Raw genomic sequence first — 17959 nt, 5'->3', positions numbered from 1 at the left:
TTTTAGGATTTTTTCGTCAATTATTCGATTTTTTCCGTAAGAATCATCCTTGAACATCAACGAACCAACACATTTTGAGATTAATTTTTATATATAAGATTGCATAAATTAAATAAATTTGTTTAACACATTTCATTTCATCTATTTTGTGTTCTAAAAATGTATTTTATTTTATTGTGAACGTCAACTGCAATCAGTAGATACCTACGAAATAAATATCGTATATATTTTCGGCACGAATTCTAATTAGAATCGCCTAAGCGCCAGACGAAATTCTAAATTTTGCTGAATTTTTATAATTCAACCTCTTATCATAACCCTACAATATTTTAGTATTCGATTTCATATTATAAAATCTATCCTCATACAAAGTTTCATCAAAATCGTCAATTTTTTCCACAACGATGAAACGCCTCAGCAGATCTTCACCAAAACTCAATCACTACCATTCCCAAACAATATCTTTCAAACAAAAATGTTTATCTACGTGTTAGCCCACAAACCTTAATCAATTTTAAAATTTTGAATTTTGTGGGCTAACACGTAGATGATAATTTAACACTTTTCTACCAATTAGAAAGAAACGGCTTGGCCGGTAGTCAAACAGAACATTAAGATCTTATCGAGTCATATCAAAAGGCTTTCAAATTATTTGAAATCAGTACAGCCGTTTTTAGGAAAACGTCGACGAATGATCAAAAATCGGGTTACACACACATACAAATATACTTTTTCCAAGTGTGGTCTCATTCGATTCAGATTTATTTGTAACGTCGAAAAAACAAAATTAGCAAATCCGATTTTATGGCGAAAATAAACATCTCCTTTGGAAAGATAAAAAAAATCCTCTGCGGTTTGAATATTATTAACATTTATATTATAAAGTACTGAATTCTTGTGTTAAAATTATTATTTTACAAAAACTAGTAATTTAATAAAGAAAAATACAAAGTTAAAAATGAGAAAAACTTAAAGGCAAATAATATTTATATAATTAATTTAACTTATTAGACAAAAAAAGCATTTTTGTTAAGTATTTAAAAATTTTAGGTTAAGGTAGGGCAGGTCGCAAAGGTCCAATTTGATTTTTAGAAATCATACTGAGAAATCTAACCTACAAATAAAACATATTAAACTTGCAACTATCAAACTATGTGAAGTAAAATTCCCGACAAATCATCATGGTAGAACTGTTGTTTTCGAATTTTTAACCTGATCATCTGGTTCTTCTTATACCATAGGCGGGATAAGGAAATATTGAACAAAATTATTGGTACAATAAGTGTTTTTTTTCAAAAATTTGAAAAACCTCAAAAATCTATTTTTTGCGGAGTTCTAAAAGAATATTGAATCTTTTTCAAACTAGTGGGGCGCATGGCAACATGTAGCAAAAAAAAAATTTTTTTTTAAAAGATTAATATTTTTTAAAAAATTTTACTTTGATAAAATTAAATTTTTAAGAAACAATAAATTTTTGAAAAAAAAAAAAATTTTAGAAAAAAAGACTTTTTGAAAGAAAATGTTTTCTTTGTTTTGAAATATTTTGGAGGTTTTGAACTTTTTTTCAAAGCAATCGTACTGCTTTAACTGCATAGAAACGAAATATCGAAGCGCGTAAGCGCCGCATCGCTTTCTTATGAATAAATATATATAATAATAATTATGGTACGGAATCCATAGGAATGTAAACAAAATTCATACTTATTGTTAAAATCTCTATAAAATATCTGATAATTTTATGTCTAAAGATCATTTTTGAATGCCAAATGGCATTTTTTTTCACTAGATCTCCGTAACCGCTAGACCTGCCTTCGTGAAAATTTGATCAGTTTTTCATCTTGTTCATACAAGTAAAATGTTTTTTGAATTATTAAAATCGGACGCTCCGTTCTCTTACAAACTGAGTTATCGTTTTTGGTACTTTTTGCTCCGTATCTACGAAACAGCTAGACCTGCCTATGCCAAAAACTAATCAGCACATCTCCCTATCAATAGGAATCGAATGTTTTTTGAACCATTCAAATCGGTTGATACGCACGCCCGAAATCGTGAACCAAAAAATGCGGACACACAAAACACACAAAACACACACATACACATCCATTTTTTCTGAGGTATGCCAAAATGTTCAGAAACCTTCAAAACGTCGAGAAATGCATAAATTTTTATTTTCGATTTTTGGCAATTACTATAACTACTCTACGAGAAGTTAAAATTGCCTTTCGATAGACAAAAATGATCATATGATTATCATCATATTTTTAGATATTTTAATAATAAAAAAAAATGTTTACATTCCTATGGTTTCCGTACCAATGTTTACCCGTTCCAGCAATTTGCCTGAAGGCACGATGCCATAACCACTAGTATTTTAATTAAATAGCTACTTTTAAATGTAAAAATTATAAACAAATATATATCCCAATATTATCTTCCGATATAGTGATTGAGCCTACCAAGTTCGTAATTATTGCACCTCCCCGTTACGATGAGACTTTCTGCCTTCGCCCGGACGGACGGTCGAACGCGGTCAGTGCATAATTTGCAAGATTGCTACCGCCGGTTTGAGGTTTTGGTATTATACTTCGAATATACGATTTAGATTTGCCGATGATGCCAAGGCCATCGAAGGATGATGGATTATTAAAGCACCTGAGATATCTGTGGTCGATAGTCGGGTATAGACAATATTGCTTTGATTGACGCGGTGTTGTTTTTAGACTTTGTAGAAGCATCGTATCTATTCGCATCCCGACTGGAAATTGAAGTATGGCGCGGATCAGGGCTGCCCTAAATTAAGTAGGGTCCCAGTGCGGCAACCGTACTTGGCCCCTATGCGATATGTAACGCCTTGCCGGATAAGGTCTGTGTTGGGCAAACTGTTCCGGGCCCTAATCGAAAATATGAAATGGCCCCTATAAAAATATCGAACTTGGCCCTTAACTTAAAATAAGCATATGGCCCTGAAAATAATATGTGATATGGCCCTGAAAAATATATTTGATATGGCCCTGAAAATATATTTGATGCGGCCCTGAAAATAATATGTGATATGGTCCTGAAAAATATATTTGATATGGCCCTGAAAAATATTTTGACGTGGCCCTGAAAATAATAATTGGCATGGCCCATAAAAAAATGCATATGCTAAATTTTTTTTATTAATTCTTTTGATAACAATATTTTAATATATAATAACAATAAATAACAAATGTTAATTAGGTTTTATTGGTCCGCCTATGATCTCTCCCATTCTCCCAATCACGGGAATAATTTATAACCTTCCCGAGGGCTTGGTTAAATGCTTGCTCTTTAATAGGGCTCAACTGCGGATTTTTAATTGATTCAGTTGTCATTATACCTGTAACAAAATGTATAGCCATAAATAATAAAATCATCTATGTGTACTGTGTGAATAATACCTACCATATAAACACTTCACAAGTTCACTGTCTTTAAGACATTAAACACTAAAAAAATAAAAACTAAAAATTAAAATTAAATTATTCGATAATAATAAAAAGAAAAATACACGATAAATTGTTAACAAGAATACACTTACTTGAAGCATTGCGCGACTTATTGCCTAAATTTATGTTACATTCCGACAACTGCTGATCGACGTTATTCTGATTTACAAAACGCCCTTTATTCAAGCGGTATTGTTTTTTCAGAACATCTTGCCTTCTGTTTATGGTTTCTTCATTGTCCGTAGAAAACGCATATTCCTTTTGTTGCAATATTTTTAACTTTTCCAAGGCAATTTAATATGTATCTGAAATTACAACTCAAATCAAAGATATGTTTATATATATATATATATATATATATATATATATGTGTGTGTGTGTGTGTGTGTGTGTGTTTGTGTGTATATAACAAAATACACAATACGTAGTTGATCAATAATACTTACTCGCGTAATCTCGTACATCCACCTCATGAAGACTCCAATTATCCGATGCTGGTGCCGCCCGACGCTTCACCAAATCTTGAAGAAGAAGTAAATTTTCTCCCGATAGCTCATAATTATTTAAAAATGGGCATTCGAATTTATCTTATCCTTCATTATATATCAACCAATCCACCGGCACTACATCGATACTCTATTTTCACTTGTATCATTGAGAAATAAAACAACACAATACACTACTTTTCCACTGATTATTAAACGATAATTACACGACGTTCTTTTAAAACAAATAAAAATATATCGTAATAATATTTCGTAATTTTCGCACTTCCTATTAAACACATAACGACCGCTTAGCTTGGCATTCAGTAATGAACTAAAAAACTAACAATGGTCCTCTTTGATAGAAGATGAAGTTCTTACATACATGTATTGGTGCCTCGATCGTATTCCATATTATCAATCAATGGTTTATATAATATCATATGCAACGGCGCGATGATGATCTCTTTCTCTGCATTCAATATATACTTATATATATATATATATAAATTTTATGGGTCGTCGAATAAAAAATTAATGTACTATTAATTTTTTTACGTAGAACTTCAATATTAGATCTATTTGAACTAATATCAGTATTTCTGTCCACATAAAAAAATTGTTCGAAATAATATTTGACAAAATGTTTGTTGCCTATTCGTATTATATGAGCAACCATAAATGTATATTGTTCACAATCTGCTGTACGCCGGCATCTATAAAGTTAACGTGTGACATAGCGCCGATCTTTCTTACTCTTGCCCACTCTATTTCATTCGATGTTAATGTTTAGCAGTATTTAGAATATGTTAAAATGAAATGTAAAACTTTTGATATTTATTATTGAAGTAAAATTATGTAAATTTATTTCAGTTTTTCTACTTGTCCTATGTCAAGGTCCTATGCTTTAGATAGACCAAGTACGCATAAGGAAAAGGTCATCGATCCTGTTTCTGATTGTTACACTTTCGATACTCGATATGAGTTAATATTCATGTATAGTCTAGACTCTAAAATTAATAAATACGATATATGTGTGCTGGACGAATTTTCTAAGAAGGTCCTATATCTTATGCAAACAGTTCACGTACGCAGAATTGATCTTATTATTTCTACTTATTACATTCGATATGATTATTATATATATATATATATATATATATATATATATATATATATATATATATGTATATATAATTTCAGTGAGGAAACTACTATTATTATTAATAAATTGATCATAACTTATAGTACATTAATTTTTTTATTCGACGACCCATAAAAATTTATATATATATATTTATATATTATATGTCTCACATGACAAAATCGAAAAATAGTAATATACCCAATAACTTCTAATCACAAAAAGTATTATTTTTATTAAAAAATTATTTTATTGTATTCGCTATAATTTTAATATCTTGTTATATAATCGATTCAATAATTATTTTTATTGTTAATAAATTTTATGTAATTTCCTATCTTTCATGATTTTATTAATTTTATTAAAAAAAAAACACTTTTTGGTTTTGTATTACCATTGGATTTTTTGTTCAAAGTTGTATAAAGCTTTCGTAAATTCGTATATTATATTTATAATATATTGATAATAATGAATACCATGCAGATTATGGAAAGAACGAAAAAATATATTGTTACCGATTACATATTGTTATTATTTATTAATAGTTATTTTTTATAATTCATTTATTGTTTATTATTTATTATTTCTTTATTATTAATTATGTAATTTATTTCTATATTTATTTTAGACTATAACGACAATCATTGATCAATAATACACATTATAATCCTTTTTTTTTACAAAATATTAATAAATCAAACTATTTTGATTCTATTGATATTGAATCCTAGTAGGATTCAAATAAAGAATGCAGATAGGGCTTGTCTAAATAATCTGTGGGTAAGCCGTATTAGGGCTCTAGTAATGAATTTCCAATACGGACCGTATCATCATATCATGGGCAATACGTATTAGGGGTACAACAGGGCATCCGAATATGGCCCGTTTCAATTATTATAGGGCAATCCGTGTTAGGGCTGAATTCAGGCATGCCTTTTATGGACCCTATTCAAATTACCATATTAGGGCCGCCCATATATGGCCCCTATGAGGGCCATGCACTAAATTCCGTAATACGGACGCCGGAGTACAGCCCTATAGGGGCCTATAGGGGCCGGACCTGAGTTAGGGCTTGCCGTAACAAATTTCTACTCGGGATATTGATCTTTTTCATGATGTTGTTATTATATGAATAAAGACTTAAAATAGAATGACAGAAAAATTTGAAAAAAAAATCAAGTATTTTTTTATTTCATATTTTCAAAGTTTAACTATCTAAAAATATGGGTACGAGAAGGTTTTTGAAAATTTGAATTATTTTCGGAGATATAAGCATTTTACTGACTCGGTCTCCATACTGGTTTGTCTTCACGCAAAACTTTAAATGCGTTTTTCTCAGAACAGGCTTTTTCAGTACTGTTGACACGATTTCTCGAGTTTTAATCGACCGATTCACTTGAAATGTTCAGAGAGTCTTGTTTATAGACCTGTCTATAGCCCGAACTAGGATTATCCCCGAATTCTAATTTTTACTATTTTTAAAAAATTCGAGAAACTCAAAAAATAACACTTTTTTTCCAACAGTCGCCAATTTGTCAAAAAAAAAATTTACTCGTTGCTAGTTCGGGCGATTGCGACATCATTGTAGATTAATAATCTTTTTATTTTTTGCATTTTCGATGGCAGGGAGGGCTGAAATCATGTCGAGACAGAGGTGTCAATTTTTTGAGACCCCCACTTCATCAGCTGCCAGTTTTTACAATTTTTTAATTTTTGTTTTGTATTTTATTAATATTAATAAACGAGTAGTAAAAAAATGGATAGAAAAAACATTCATTGCTTTCTTTTACAATACTTTAAAAATGACCTGAAATTCATAGCTCTACACTAGAATACCCCCTTAAATTCCGGTAGGATAAGTTGTAATAATTGCAAAAAATCGAAAATAATTTTTTTGCATATCTTTTGTTCCTGAAATTTTGGCGAATTTTAGAAAATTATTGAGGCATGTGTGTAAGTGTGTGTGAAGTATGTATGTATGTATTTTTGATACAATTTTGCAAATGCAGATAATGCAGATGAACCAAATTCCAAAATTTCATGCAAATCGGAGCACAGTAAAAAAAATCAGACCCAAAACGCTCCATTGACTGAAGTATATGGTGAATATTATTATACTCTTCCAATTTTATATAAATATTAAAGTACATTTATTTCTCTTAAAAATGATCTAGAATATATAGTGATCAATACCATTTGAAACACGGTAAAATGTAAATTGTCGTTAATTTGATTTTCTGTACTTTTTGCACTATTAATAGTGCCAAAAATGCATAATAGTGCATTTTATATATTAGCTATAACATCAAAACGAAAAAAATCAATAGCAAATTTGCTGTTCAGGGCAAATCTCTAATATTTGAGTGCCACTTTTAACTTTTCGCAGGGTAACTTATAGTAGTAATCGCAAAAACATCGAAAATATCGTATGTGTGCGTATGTGCGGATACCATTTTTCATCGACGATCTCCAAAGCACAGATCAACCGATTTCAATAATTAAAGAAACTTTTGATTCCTATTTGCAGCGAGCCGTTTTGATTAATTTTAGGAAAATATATTTGCAAAAGCTGTCCTTCGATATTTTGTCTCTAAAAAGACACCTGAGTAGCACGAGCGCTTTGAAAAAAACAATAATTTTAAAAAATTTCAAGATTCTCAAAATTAACTAATTCCTCAAATTTTTTTTAAATATTTTAAATTGCGGCACGGGAAGTTCTAGCAATTTGCCTAAAGACACAATATGTCGTGCACCACTAGTCTGAAACTCTTCCGATAATAAAATTTTCAACAAGTTATCTTGAAGTTAATGTTTCAAGTTCTCATCATCTGCTAACTATTTTTTATTTTTGTACCTACGATCCGTTGACAAGTTTTTTTTCATATTGAAAATATGGAACTATTATGGTTGTTACAACTGCAGAACTTTTCCGTATCTTGAATAGATATAGAGTTAAAAATAATTGAGAGATAATACACATATATTGTATGTTTACTTTAATTACTCACTAAACCCGGTAACTCTGGTAATCTTTTAAAGATTATACGAATTCCAAGAACTGCTCGCTAATATACTGTAAATTTAACTAATCTAATCTTTTAATATGTTATTATCAATTGTTAATTTATTACAAACTTTCCGCAAATAAAAATCTTGAAATGACAAAAAAAACTTAAGGTGAAACTAAGTATGAGCAATTTGTAATTATTTAAGAAAATTTGAGGAAAAAGATGTGTTTGCGTTAACTTCTTGTATTTCGATTTGTATTGATTTTTTGAAAACTTTCCTAAAATCAGTCATTATAGTATAAAATTAAGCATGCGATATTATAAGCATCAAGTAAAAAAAATCAAAAAAATTAAAATCTACTATCAGAATAGTAATTCGGTCAGGTCCCACATTGAATACTTATAAAATATATATTGTAGACTATAAAACAAATTATTAAAATTAATCTTTCGAATATTGTCGAGTACAAAAAATATAGAAAATCAGAAAAAAAATTGTATGTAAAAATAAACCAAGAAAAGTGGTTTTAAATCACAGCATTTTTTATTTTGTATTCTACAGCCCTAAAAAATATTATATTTGATTAATTTTCAATTTTTGTGGATATGATTAAAATTTAAGACATAAAGTCATTGAAATTTTCCAATTTCTCAGCAAGTATTTTAATACTAATCAATAAATAGTAAATATGCGAATTTAGAGTCCTCAATTCGTAATTGTATAATTATTATTGTAAATTTAAAACTTTTTGTTGATAGAATCAGCATTTTTTTATAAATCTATTTTTCCACTTTTCCACCACTTTCAAGTAGGATATTTTCTTATCATCATAAATTGTATGTCGAGTGGATCGATAATCATTCGTAATCATTTAGATAAATTGGTATATAAAGAAAAGTAGATATAATTATTTCTCAGAAATACGTCTTAAATCATTTCGATTATATTATACGTCTACCAGTTCTGTGAATAAATTGATAAGATAAACTAGCGGGGCGCATGGCATCGTGCCTTAAGGCAAATTGCTCGAACTTCCCGTACCCAAAATTATTATTTTTTTAAAGATGATTAACATTTTTGAAAAAAATTTACTTCGAAAAAAATTAGATTTTTGAGAAACTATAAGTTTGACAAAAAATTACTTTTTTTGAACAAAAAAATTTTTATTGAAAAAAAAATGTTTTCTTTATTTTGACATATTTTCAAAATTCTGAACCTTTTTTCAAAGCAATCGTACTGCATTAACTACATAGAGACCAAATGTCAAAGCGCGTAAGCGCCGCGTCGCCGTCTAACGGATAAACATTGGTACGAAACCGATAGGAATGTAAACAAAATTTATACTTATTGTTAAAATATCTGTAAAATATCTATAAAATATCTGATAATTTGATGTGCATATGTCTAATGATCATTTTTGACCGCCAAATAGCTTTTTTTTTACTTTTTTCGTTAGATCTCCGAAACCGCTAGACCTGCCCTCATGAAAATTTGATCAATTCTTCATCTTGTCAATACAAGTCAAATGTTTTTGGAATTATTAAAATCGGACACTCCTTTCTCTTAAAAACAGAGTTAGTTTTTTTAGCACTTTCTGTCCCGTATCTTCGGAACGGCTGAACCTGCCTCGGCCAAAAGCTAATTAGCACGTCTCCTTATCAATAGCTCTCAAATGGTTTTTGGAATCCGTTTATCCGTGTTCTCGAAATCGTCAACAAAAAATAGTTTCCGCACATACAATGTCAAAATGTTCAGCAACATTTGAAACTTGAAGAAAATTTTATTTTCGATTTTTTTGCGATGGCTATAACTCACCCTACGGGAAGTAAACAAAAAATCGAAAATCTTCGAACTGATCCAGAATAATTTGACTAGTTGGTATTGGTATTTTGCCTTGAGGAAAGTTACATGAACTTCCCGATATGTGTAAATAATAGACTTAATCAATAAAAATCAATTAATTTATGGGTGATTAAAAGTATTCCGAGTGGATTTATTACACATAATTGAAAACGAACGAACACTTGACGTTCGGAGTATTTTCTAAAAACAAATTTTCACAAATCAATAATTTTTATAATTAAACTACTTATCGTAAGGCCGTGATATTTTAGTAAGTTCTAAAAGACCATGGTATATCGCCAAAAAAAGTTCAATAATAATTGGCTTAATTTTGTTTCAATATTTAATTACAATCAGTATCATTCCCAACTAATATCTTTCGAACAGTTTATGATTTTTTAAAATCTATTCGGTACTATGAGCTTAAATTCGGACGTAAAATTCAACATTCTTTTCCAAATTGCAAAGGAACGGCTCGGCCGATCGCTACACAAAACTGAAAAAAGATGATCCACATCAAAATGTGGCGATTGACTTTAAAATTTTTGAAATCGGTTCAGGCGTTTTTGAACAAACGTCGATAAAAGTTTCACTTGAGTTGCAGATTCATATATATCAATTATAATTTCAAGCGAAAATCGCCTCTCGTGGGCATAGCTGAATATAATCATAAACTAGTAGTGTATGGCATCGTTTAAACTATCGTTTTCAAATAGATTATTATAAATAATGTTATATTGTTTAATATTTATTTATAAAAATTATGTAATTCTAAATTACAAAATTAATATTATTTATTTAAAGTATGTAGGTGAGCTTTGAAACCTTCAGCCAGAATTGAAATGAAAATTTTAATTATTTTCGATATACAAAAAATTAAAAAAAAAAATTGAAATGATTTTTTTCTAAAGCAATTCATTTGTCAAAGCAAGTAAAAAGTTTTTTGAACCATTCAAATCGGATGCTTAGTTCTCTCAAAAACTGCAATTTTTTGTACATTTAGCTATGTATCTTCAAAATAGCTGGACCTTCCTTTACCAAAAACTAATCAACACATCTCCATATCAATAGGAATCGAATGTTTTTTGAACCATTCAAATCCGTTGATCCGTGCGCCCGAAAACGTGAACGCAAAAATGCGTACATACAAATCACACACACACACACTCATACATTTTTTCTGAGGTATGCCAAAATGTTCAGAAGCCTTCAAAACGTGAAGATATGCAAAAATGTTCACTTTCGATTTTCGGCGCATTACTGTAACTACCCTACGGGAAGTTAAAAATGTCTACAAATACTTAAGTATAATTAAGTACTCGAACAGGTAATTATTCACAACTGTATTGGACAACTACTGGATTGATATCTTAGTATGACGAATTGTATGACATTTTGATAGTTTCTATTACATATTTATATGAAGAAAGAAGTCCAACGAATCGAATGTCACCTTCTTATAGACACATTTAAAAAAGTTAAATGGAAAATTTAAATAATTTATTTTTAAAAAGAAGACCAAGGTTCAAAAAAATAAAAACATATCTAATGCTCATGTCGATTAGCAAGATAATATCGATTTAACTATATCTAACGAGCAAATCGATAATAACTTTGATATAATTAATATAAATGTAGGAAGCTTACTGTATCTCGCATTAATCGTATGTTCACGACAATAAAGAGTATATCTTTGAGAAATATCTCTGTAATTTTAAATTTAACTTATTGTAGTGCTTAATAACAAGTGTTAAAGTCGATCAAACTTGTCAATAAAAAACAAAGAGAACATCTACGAAATGAGCAGACACGAAGAGGATGATGCATGTAAGTAAGACACTGGAAGAAGAAATTTTCTGAAGCTTTCAGTTTAGTGTAGTAATCTATTAAGTTCAAAATCATCGATAATTAAAATGCAATTTCAAATTGGTTTTAACCTCTAAAGTTGTTAAATTGGTAATACAATGAATATTAACCATAAACAAGTTTTTTTTTCAGTAATTTTTTTTTTTTATTTTTATTATCATTTTTCTGCGAACATTTATTCCGGTTTCTCTATAAAGTTAGTAGATTTAAACAGCCAAAGATTATTTGGGATTTTGATAAAACTTTTGATGGCAATAAAATCAATAGTGCAAATTAAACCTTTAGAATAGGTATATGAGATGTTTTGGAACAGTAGAATTTACACCATGCAAAGTTTCACCAAACCAAAGGTTATTTTTTGTGCATTTTATGTACAAATAAAGAATATATGGACAACAATTACATGGAGTTTTGTTGTTTAATGTTATCTATTTATTTTAATTATATGTTTTGTTTTTAATGATGTTATAATCAATCTCAAGCGTTTTTCAAAAACTTCATTAATCATCAGTAATAGTCTTAATTAAGTAGTAACTAAAATAATATAGTGTTAAAGTAGAAGTTAAAAGCCAATCACCTTTGACATGTTTCAATTGGCCTTGAATGAACTAGTTTGTAGTGCTTCTTATCAAATGGTGCAATGTCATTTTAACAATTGTATAAACATGCCATTTTATTCGAAAATGAACAAAAATAAATAGATAATCAAGATTTTATCAAACACCTAATTATTGCAATAAAATTGATCAAAATTAATAATGGCATAAGTTTATTGATTTTAATATCGTAATTACAAAGAAAAATAGATGTCCGATAGATAGATAGCCAATAGTCCAATTAGATAGCCAATAACATGAGAAAACCACCCATAACATTAACGTTTGAAGGCTCAATATATTGAGCATATATACGTTAAAACTGATACAATCGCGGAAACGCTATTAAAACTATCCAAATTTTAAACCAGTGATGTATGGCATCGTGCCTTATGGCAAATTGCTGGAACTTCCAGTACCGTAAATGTTCGAGAAAAATTAAATGCTTTCAAAAAGATTATTATAAATACTGTAATATTGTCTAATACTTATAAGAACTATATTAACTGAATTACAAAGTTAAAAATTATTCACTTAAAGTATTTAAGTGAGCTTAGATAGAACTTTAACCAGAATCAAAATTGAAATCTAAATTATTTTCTAATTTTTTTTTTGAAAAAAGAATTGAAATGAAATAATTTTCGTTCTCAAAGCAATTGTTTCATCTACACTAGCAGAAAGTTTTTTGAATCATTCAAATCAGATGCTTATTTCTCTTAACAACTGCTATTTTTTGTACATTTAGCCTTGTTTCTCAAAATGGCTGGACCTACCTTTGCCAAAAACTAATCACCACATTTCCACAAATTGAATGTTTTTTTTTGGATACCCCGTTCTTTGAAAAACTCGATTTTTATTTTCTGCACTCTTTGCTCTGTATCTCCGTAACGGCTGGACCTGTCTTTGCCAAAAACTAATCAGCACATCTCTATCAAATGGAACCGAATGCTTTTTGAACCATTCAAATCAGATGATCGAAAACACACACACATCTATTTTTTCTGAGGTATGGCAAAATGTTCTGAAACATTCAAAACGTGAAGGTATGCAAAAAATTTCGGCCCATTATTAAAACTTACCCCACGGGAAGTTAATTACCATAAGGAAAGTTAATAAGGCCACTGTGTCGTTTTGTTCATATATGCCCTTTTTGTCCGTATTTTCACTACATATCTATGTTCCAGTTTCAAATCATTCCAAAATACGGATGGTCGTCGGTCTTTATCCGTTCGACATCGAAGGCACAAACTTTTCTTTCGACGCAGGCGACCAAATGCATTTACTGAAAGAAAATCCTAAACCTGGCTATTATGAAGTTATGAATCTACAAACGAGAGAAAAAGCACTTGTGCCAAAAGCATTGGTGGTCGAATATGGAAGAATAGAAAATGAAGAGTGAGTAAATATAATAATAATGTCTTGAATAATTACCATGATATGATAATGAAGTCATGTAATTACTATGAAAACATAGACTCAAATAGGTTAGAGCGGGGCTTAAAGGTCCGCGGGTGAAAAAGTCCACCACCGATATATCAGATACAAGTAAAGTAAATAGTCTTTTAATAATTATAGTTATCCAATAAGACATTGAATCTGTTTGCTCATTGCCAGTCCCATTCTACCCCGCCTATAAGTAAAAAGGTTATAAGAAAATTTTAGAAACATTGTAAAAAACACGTTTATATAATTAGCAATTAACTGGAGATTTAACTGCAGATAATATGATAGTACCTTGTTATGATACATTTGATATGTGTTGTGAAAGTTCATTTTGTATAATAACGTCAAATTGGACCTTTGTGCCCCGCCTTACCCTATAGTTCTACAGCATTTTTAATTCACAATTTTTAATAAAATAGTTAGTAAATTTTATGACATATTTTGAAATTTCAGCTGGTATATAGGAAGTGCTACATGGGAACAAATAAAGATGATATTAAGTGAGAAACAGAAACCACAAAGCTTTCTAATTTTGAAAAACGGAGACAAAAAGTTTTTGCTCGGATTTCTAGATTCAATAAAAAATGTAAAGCGTTTTGATATCGAAATTAATGATAAAGGAAGGTTTCATATTCCCGAAATAGGAGAGGAAGCGTCATTTGCAAGCTTGCCTGCACTCGTTTGGTATTATAAAAGTATGTATTTAAATGTAATTGTATTAAGAATCGTATCGAACATATATTTAAATACAGTTTTTAATTTCCGCATTTAAAAAACAATATTATGAACAAAAAGTTATAAATATAAACATATATCTCTGACAATGCCTAAGATTAGATTACTTCCATTTCTAAGTAGCCACCAGTAGTTTGTTCACAGCAACTGTCATCATTCTAAAGTATTTGATTACACAATATAGCAACTATAAACCAGATGTAAGTGGCATTTTGCTTTAAGTTAAGTTGCATATCTGTAGATAATCAACAAGAATCAAGATTTACCACTTTTCGTAGATCTTCAATAATATAGAATGTTCGTTCAAACCACTAACTATATCGCAAGAAAGACCAATTTAAAAAAAATAATAATAAGCAGAATACCAACTGTCGACATTTTTTTCAGAATGTTGTATATGAATAATATTTGATCAACATATAAAATACCTTTATATATTGATTTTTGAATAAACATTTGTACTTCTAGCCAACAATCTCGTGCAAGATTTGAAGTTGTCCGAGCCTGCTATAATAACGTCTCATATTAAACGATTTCTGAAAAGATCAACAGAAGGCGCCAAGAACAATACAACAATAGAAGCCTCCAACGAAGAAATGCAAAATTCAGATAGAATGGTATTTGGCAATACTGATCAATCGCTTTGGACAAATAACACCTTGGAAAAAATTGCAGATGGATTAAATGCTTCCGAGACAGAACAAGTGGTTTGCAACCCTTCTTTACCATTCGAGCCCGTAGAAATTTCTGATGACGATGACGACGATCATAAATACATTCAAACTGCCAATGAAGATTCTAGAGATACATTATTATTAGAAAAATCACGTTCAAGAATATCGTCAGAAATGATTTCTGCTGATGCTTCTACCAGTATATACAAAAAAATTGCAAGTACACACCCAAATGAAGTTGAAAGTAAAGGAAAGTCCTCACTTGATAATAATTTGTCGCCAAATCTGAAACGAAGAACTATCGAGGAAATGTTTCGTGAGCTCCTTTAACATCTGCTAGTACACGAGAAGAACAACCGCCAAATAAGCAAATGCGTATAGGTAGTTTATCAATCAAACGTACAAATATATTATTATTTATATTATATCCCAAATTATTAAAAATATCAACTATATCTTTTACTATCTTTACAGATTCTTATAGAAACAAAACAACATACAAAATAAACAGATAACGTTTGCTGATAGTGGAACATCCGAAGAACAGAGCGATGAAGAACTACAAGAAAAACAATTGTCACAGAGTGAAACGGCAAAGAAAATATTTTCACCGAATTTAAATAATACGTTATGTGATGTAGTGTCAAAGAAAACACTTGATATAAGACAGAATAAAAATTCTAATAAGAACCATGGTCTGATAAATGATATATTGTCAAGCGAAAAAAGTGGTTTAGGCCCAAAGAAAAAACTATCCAGTGATAAAACATTGCCTTCAGAGTCTTCTTCAAATAGACCATCACAAGAAGTCCATGCAATTAATCCATCTGTTTCCACTGCTCAACATAATAATATTCGAGATGAAGAAGCAAGATTTCATGAAGCAAGTCGCGCTACACCTTCTGCTACAGATCCAAATTTGCTAAAAAAAATTGAAACATTAAACAACCAAGTTCAGCGCACAAAAAGATCTAACCGTACTGTATATTATTGTACACAAAGAGCTCAAATAATCGAAAAGTATGTTTTGAAGTCAAACTCCAGAAATATAGAAGACGAATTTATGATATCGGAACTTATTGACTTGAAAAAACTTAGGCATAAAAACCTGGTCACGCTGATAGATGTTTTTGTAGAAAATGACAATATACATATTCTATCTAAATACATGGATGGCCGCACTTTGATTGAATATCTGGAAAAAAGCAGCAAACTAACAATTTTAAATAGGTATGAAATTTCTTTGCAAATAGCCAGAGGAATGAATTACTTAGAAGATAAAAATATCATTCACCGGCAACTAATGACTAGAAACGTAATAGTGCATATTATTACGGGCAATATAAAAATATCAGGCTTGTGGCATTCTAGAATAAAATCATACAATTGTCATGAATCTGAACGGGACGACTTATCTAAGTTTGCAGCTCCTGAAGTTTTGCGAAATCAGGAGTTTTCTCACAAATCAGACGTGTGGAGTTTTGGTGTGGTCCTTCATAATATATTTTCGGATACTGAACATCTCAATCATTTTCAAGCTTCAAACGATATAAACTATAAGTGGCTGCATAAAGGTCATAGATTATTAAAACCATGTTATGCAGATGATGATATTTACAGTGTAATGGCCAAATGTTGGAGTTGGAAAGATGCAGACAGACCAAGTTTTAGAAAAATACTAGAATTTCTAATATACCTAAGCGAAAAGTAATGACTTGTAATGAGAATGAAAAGGGTTAAGTGACTAAATTTATGCTTAATATTATATTATATATATATATATATATATATATATATATATATATATTCTTAGACAGTAATGTAATAAATGTTTAAATTTATATAACCTACTTGAATCAAAAAGTAAATAATTGAATTATATACATTAATCATGATTTATGGTCATGATGTTTCATTATTATGTTATCAATAAAAACACAATAAAAATATATATTATAAAAATATATATTTATTTATATATTTAATATATATATTAGTGTTATGAAAGCAAACGTAAATCTTTACTCCTTTGAACTTGTATTAGCGTAACAAAATTCTCCGTTCTTTCAAAAACTTGATTGTATTTTCTGCCCTCTTTGCTCCGTATCTCCGTAACAGCTGGACCTCTCTTTGCCGAAAACTAATCAGCACATCTACCAATCAATAGGAATCGAATGTTTTTAATCATTCAAATCGGTTGATCCATGCGCCCGCAAACGTGGATGAACAAATGCGGACATACAAAACACACACACATCCATTTATTCTGCGGTATGCCAAAATGTTCAGAAACCTTCAAAACGCGAAGATATGCAAAATTTTTTATTTTTGATTTTCGGCCCATTACTATAACTGCCCTTCGGGAGTTTAACACTTTTAACTACCCGTAGGGCAAGTTATAGTAATCGCAAAAAAATCGAAAATGAAATTTTTTATATATTTTACGTTTCAGAGGTTTTTGAATATTTTGGCCCACCTTAGAAAAAAGGGTGTATGTGTGTGTGTGTGTGTGTGTGTGTGCGGATACAAGTTTCGTAGACCGAGCACGGATCAACCGATTTAAAAAACGGATCAACCGATTTAAAAAATTCAAAAAACATTCGATTCGTATTGATAAGGAGACGTGCTGATCAGTTTTTGGCAAAGGCAGGTCTAGGGGTTCGGAAGATGAAGTGCAAAAAGAGCCAAAAACGGT

At 30.0% G+C, this 17959-nt stretch overlaps 2 protein-coding genes and 1 long non-coding RNA gene across 3 annotated transcripts; 2 read left to right on the top strand and 1 right to left on the bottom strand.

The window, feature by feature from the left end:
• Window positions 1-3231: 3231 nt before the first annotated feature.
• LOC113363410 lies at window positions 3232-4403 on the bottom strand. Its single transcript, XR_003365892.1, has 4 exons — window positions 3917-4403; window positions 3563-3775; window positions 3427-3470; window positions 3232-3361 (listed from the first exon to the last, which is right to left on the bottom strand). It is a non-coding gene; the product is annotated as an uncharacterized LOC113363410 (long non-coding RNA).
• A 7346-nt stretch (window positions 4404-11749) lies between these two features.
• Window positions 11750-15594, top strand: LOC113387059. The gene is made up of 4 exons (XM_026624819.1): window positions 11750-11777; window positions 13597-13807; window positions 14309-14550; window positions 15059-15594. Exons 1-4 carry the CDS (start codon window positions 11750-11752, stop codon window positions 15592-15594), a joined length of 1017 nt encoding a protein of 338 aa, XP_026480604.1.
• A 41-nt stretch (window positions 15595-15635) lies between these two features.
• Window positions 15636-16975, top strand: LOC113387048 (protein-tyrosine kinase 6-like). The gene is made up of 2 exons (XM_026624807.1): window positions 15636-15645; window positions 15906-16975. Exons 1-2 carry the CDS (start codon window positions 15636-15638, stop codon window positions 16973-16975), a joined length of 1080 nt encoding a protein of 359 aa, XP_026480592.1.
• Window positions 16976-17959: the final 984 nt, after the last annotated feature.

This window comes from Ctenocephalides felis, unplaced genomic scaffold (assembly GCF_003426905.1).
Source record: "Ctenocephalides felis isolate EL2017-DRISC unplaced genomic scaffold, ASM342690v1 CF-g0.4_SCAFFOLD_00845, whole genome shotgun sequence".
In the NCBI taxonomy this organism is placed as follows: domain Eukaryota; kingdom Metazoa; phylum Arthropoda; class Insecta; order Siphonaptera; family Pulicidae; genus Ctenocephalides; species Ctenocephalides felis.
The sequence above is the reverse complement of the archived record's forward strand: the minus strand, read 5'-3'. Positions and strand labels throughout refer to the sequence as shown.

What these genes read in the sequence shown, in the direction of transcription:
- LOC113387059 (XM_026624819.1), top strand. Translation starts at nt 11,750, where the DNA reads ATGAGCAGACACGAAGAGGATGATGCAT. An exon ending in GGAAGAATAGAAAATGAAGA is followed by an intron (nt 13,808 to 14,308) that starts GTGAGTAAATAT and finishes TTGAAATTTCAG; the next exon opens with CTGGTATATAGGAAGTGCTA. An exon ending in ACTCGTTTGGTATTATAAAA is followed by an intron (nt 14,551 to 15,058) that starts GTATGTATTTAA and finishes TTGTACTTCTAG; the next exon opens with CCAACAATCTCGTGCAAGAT.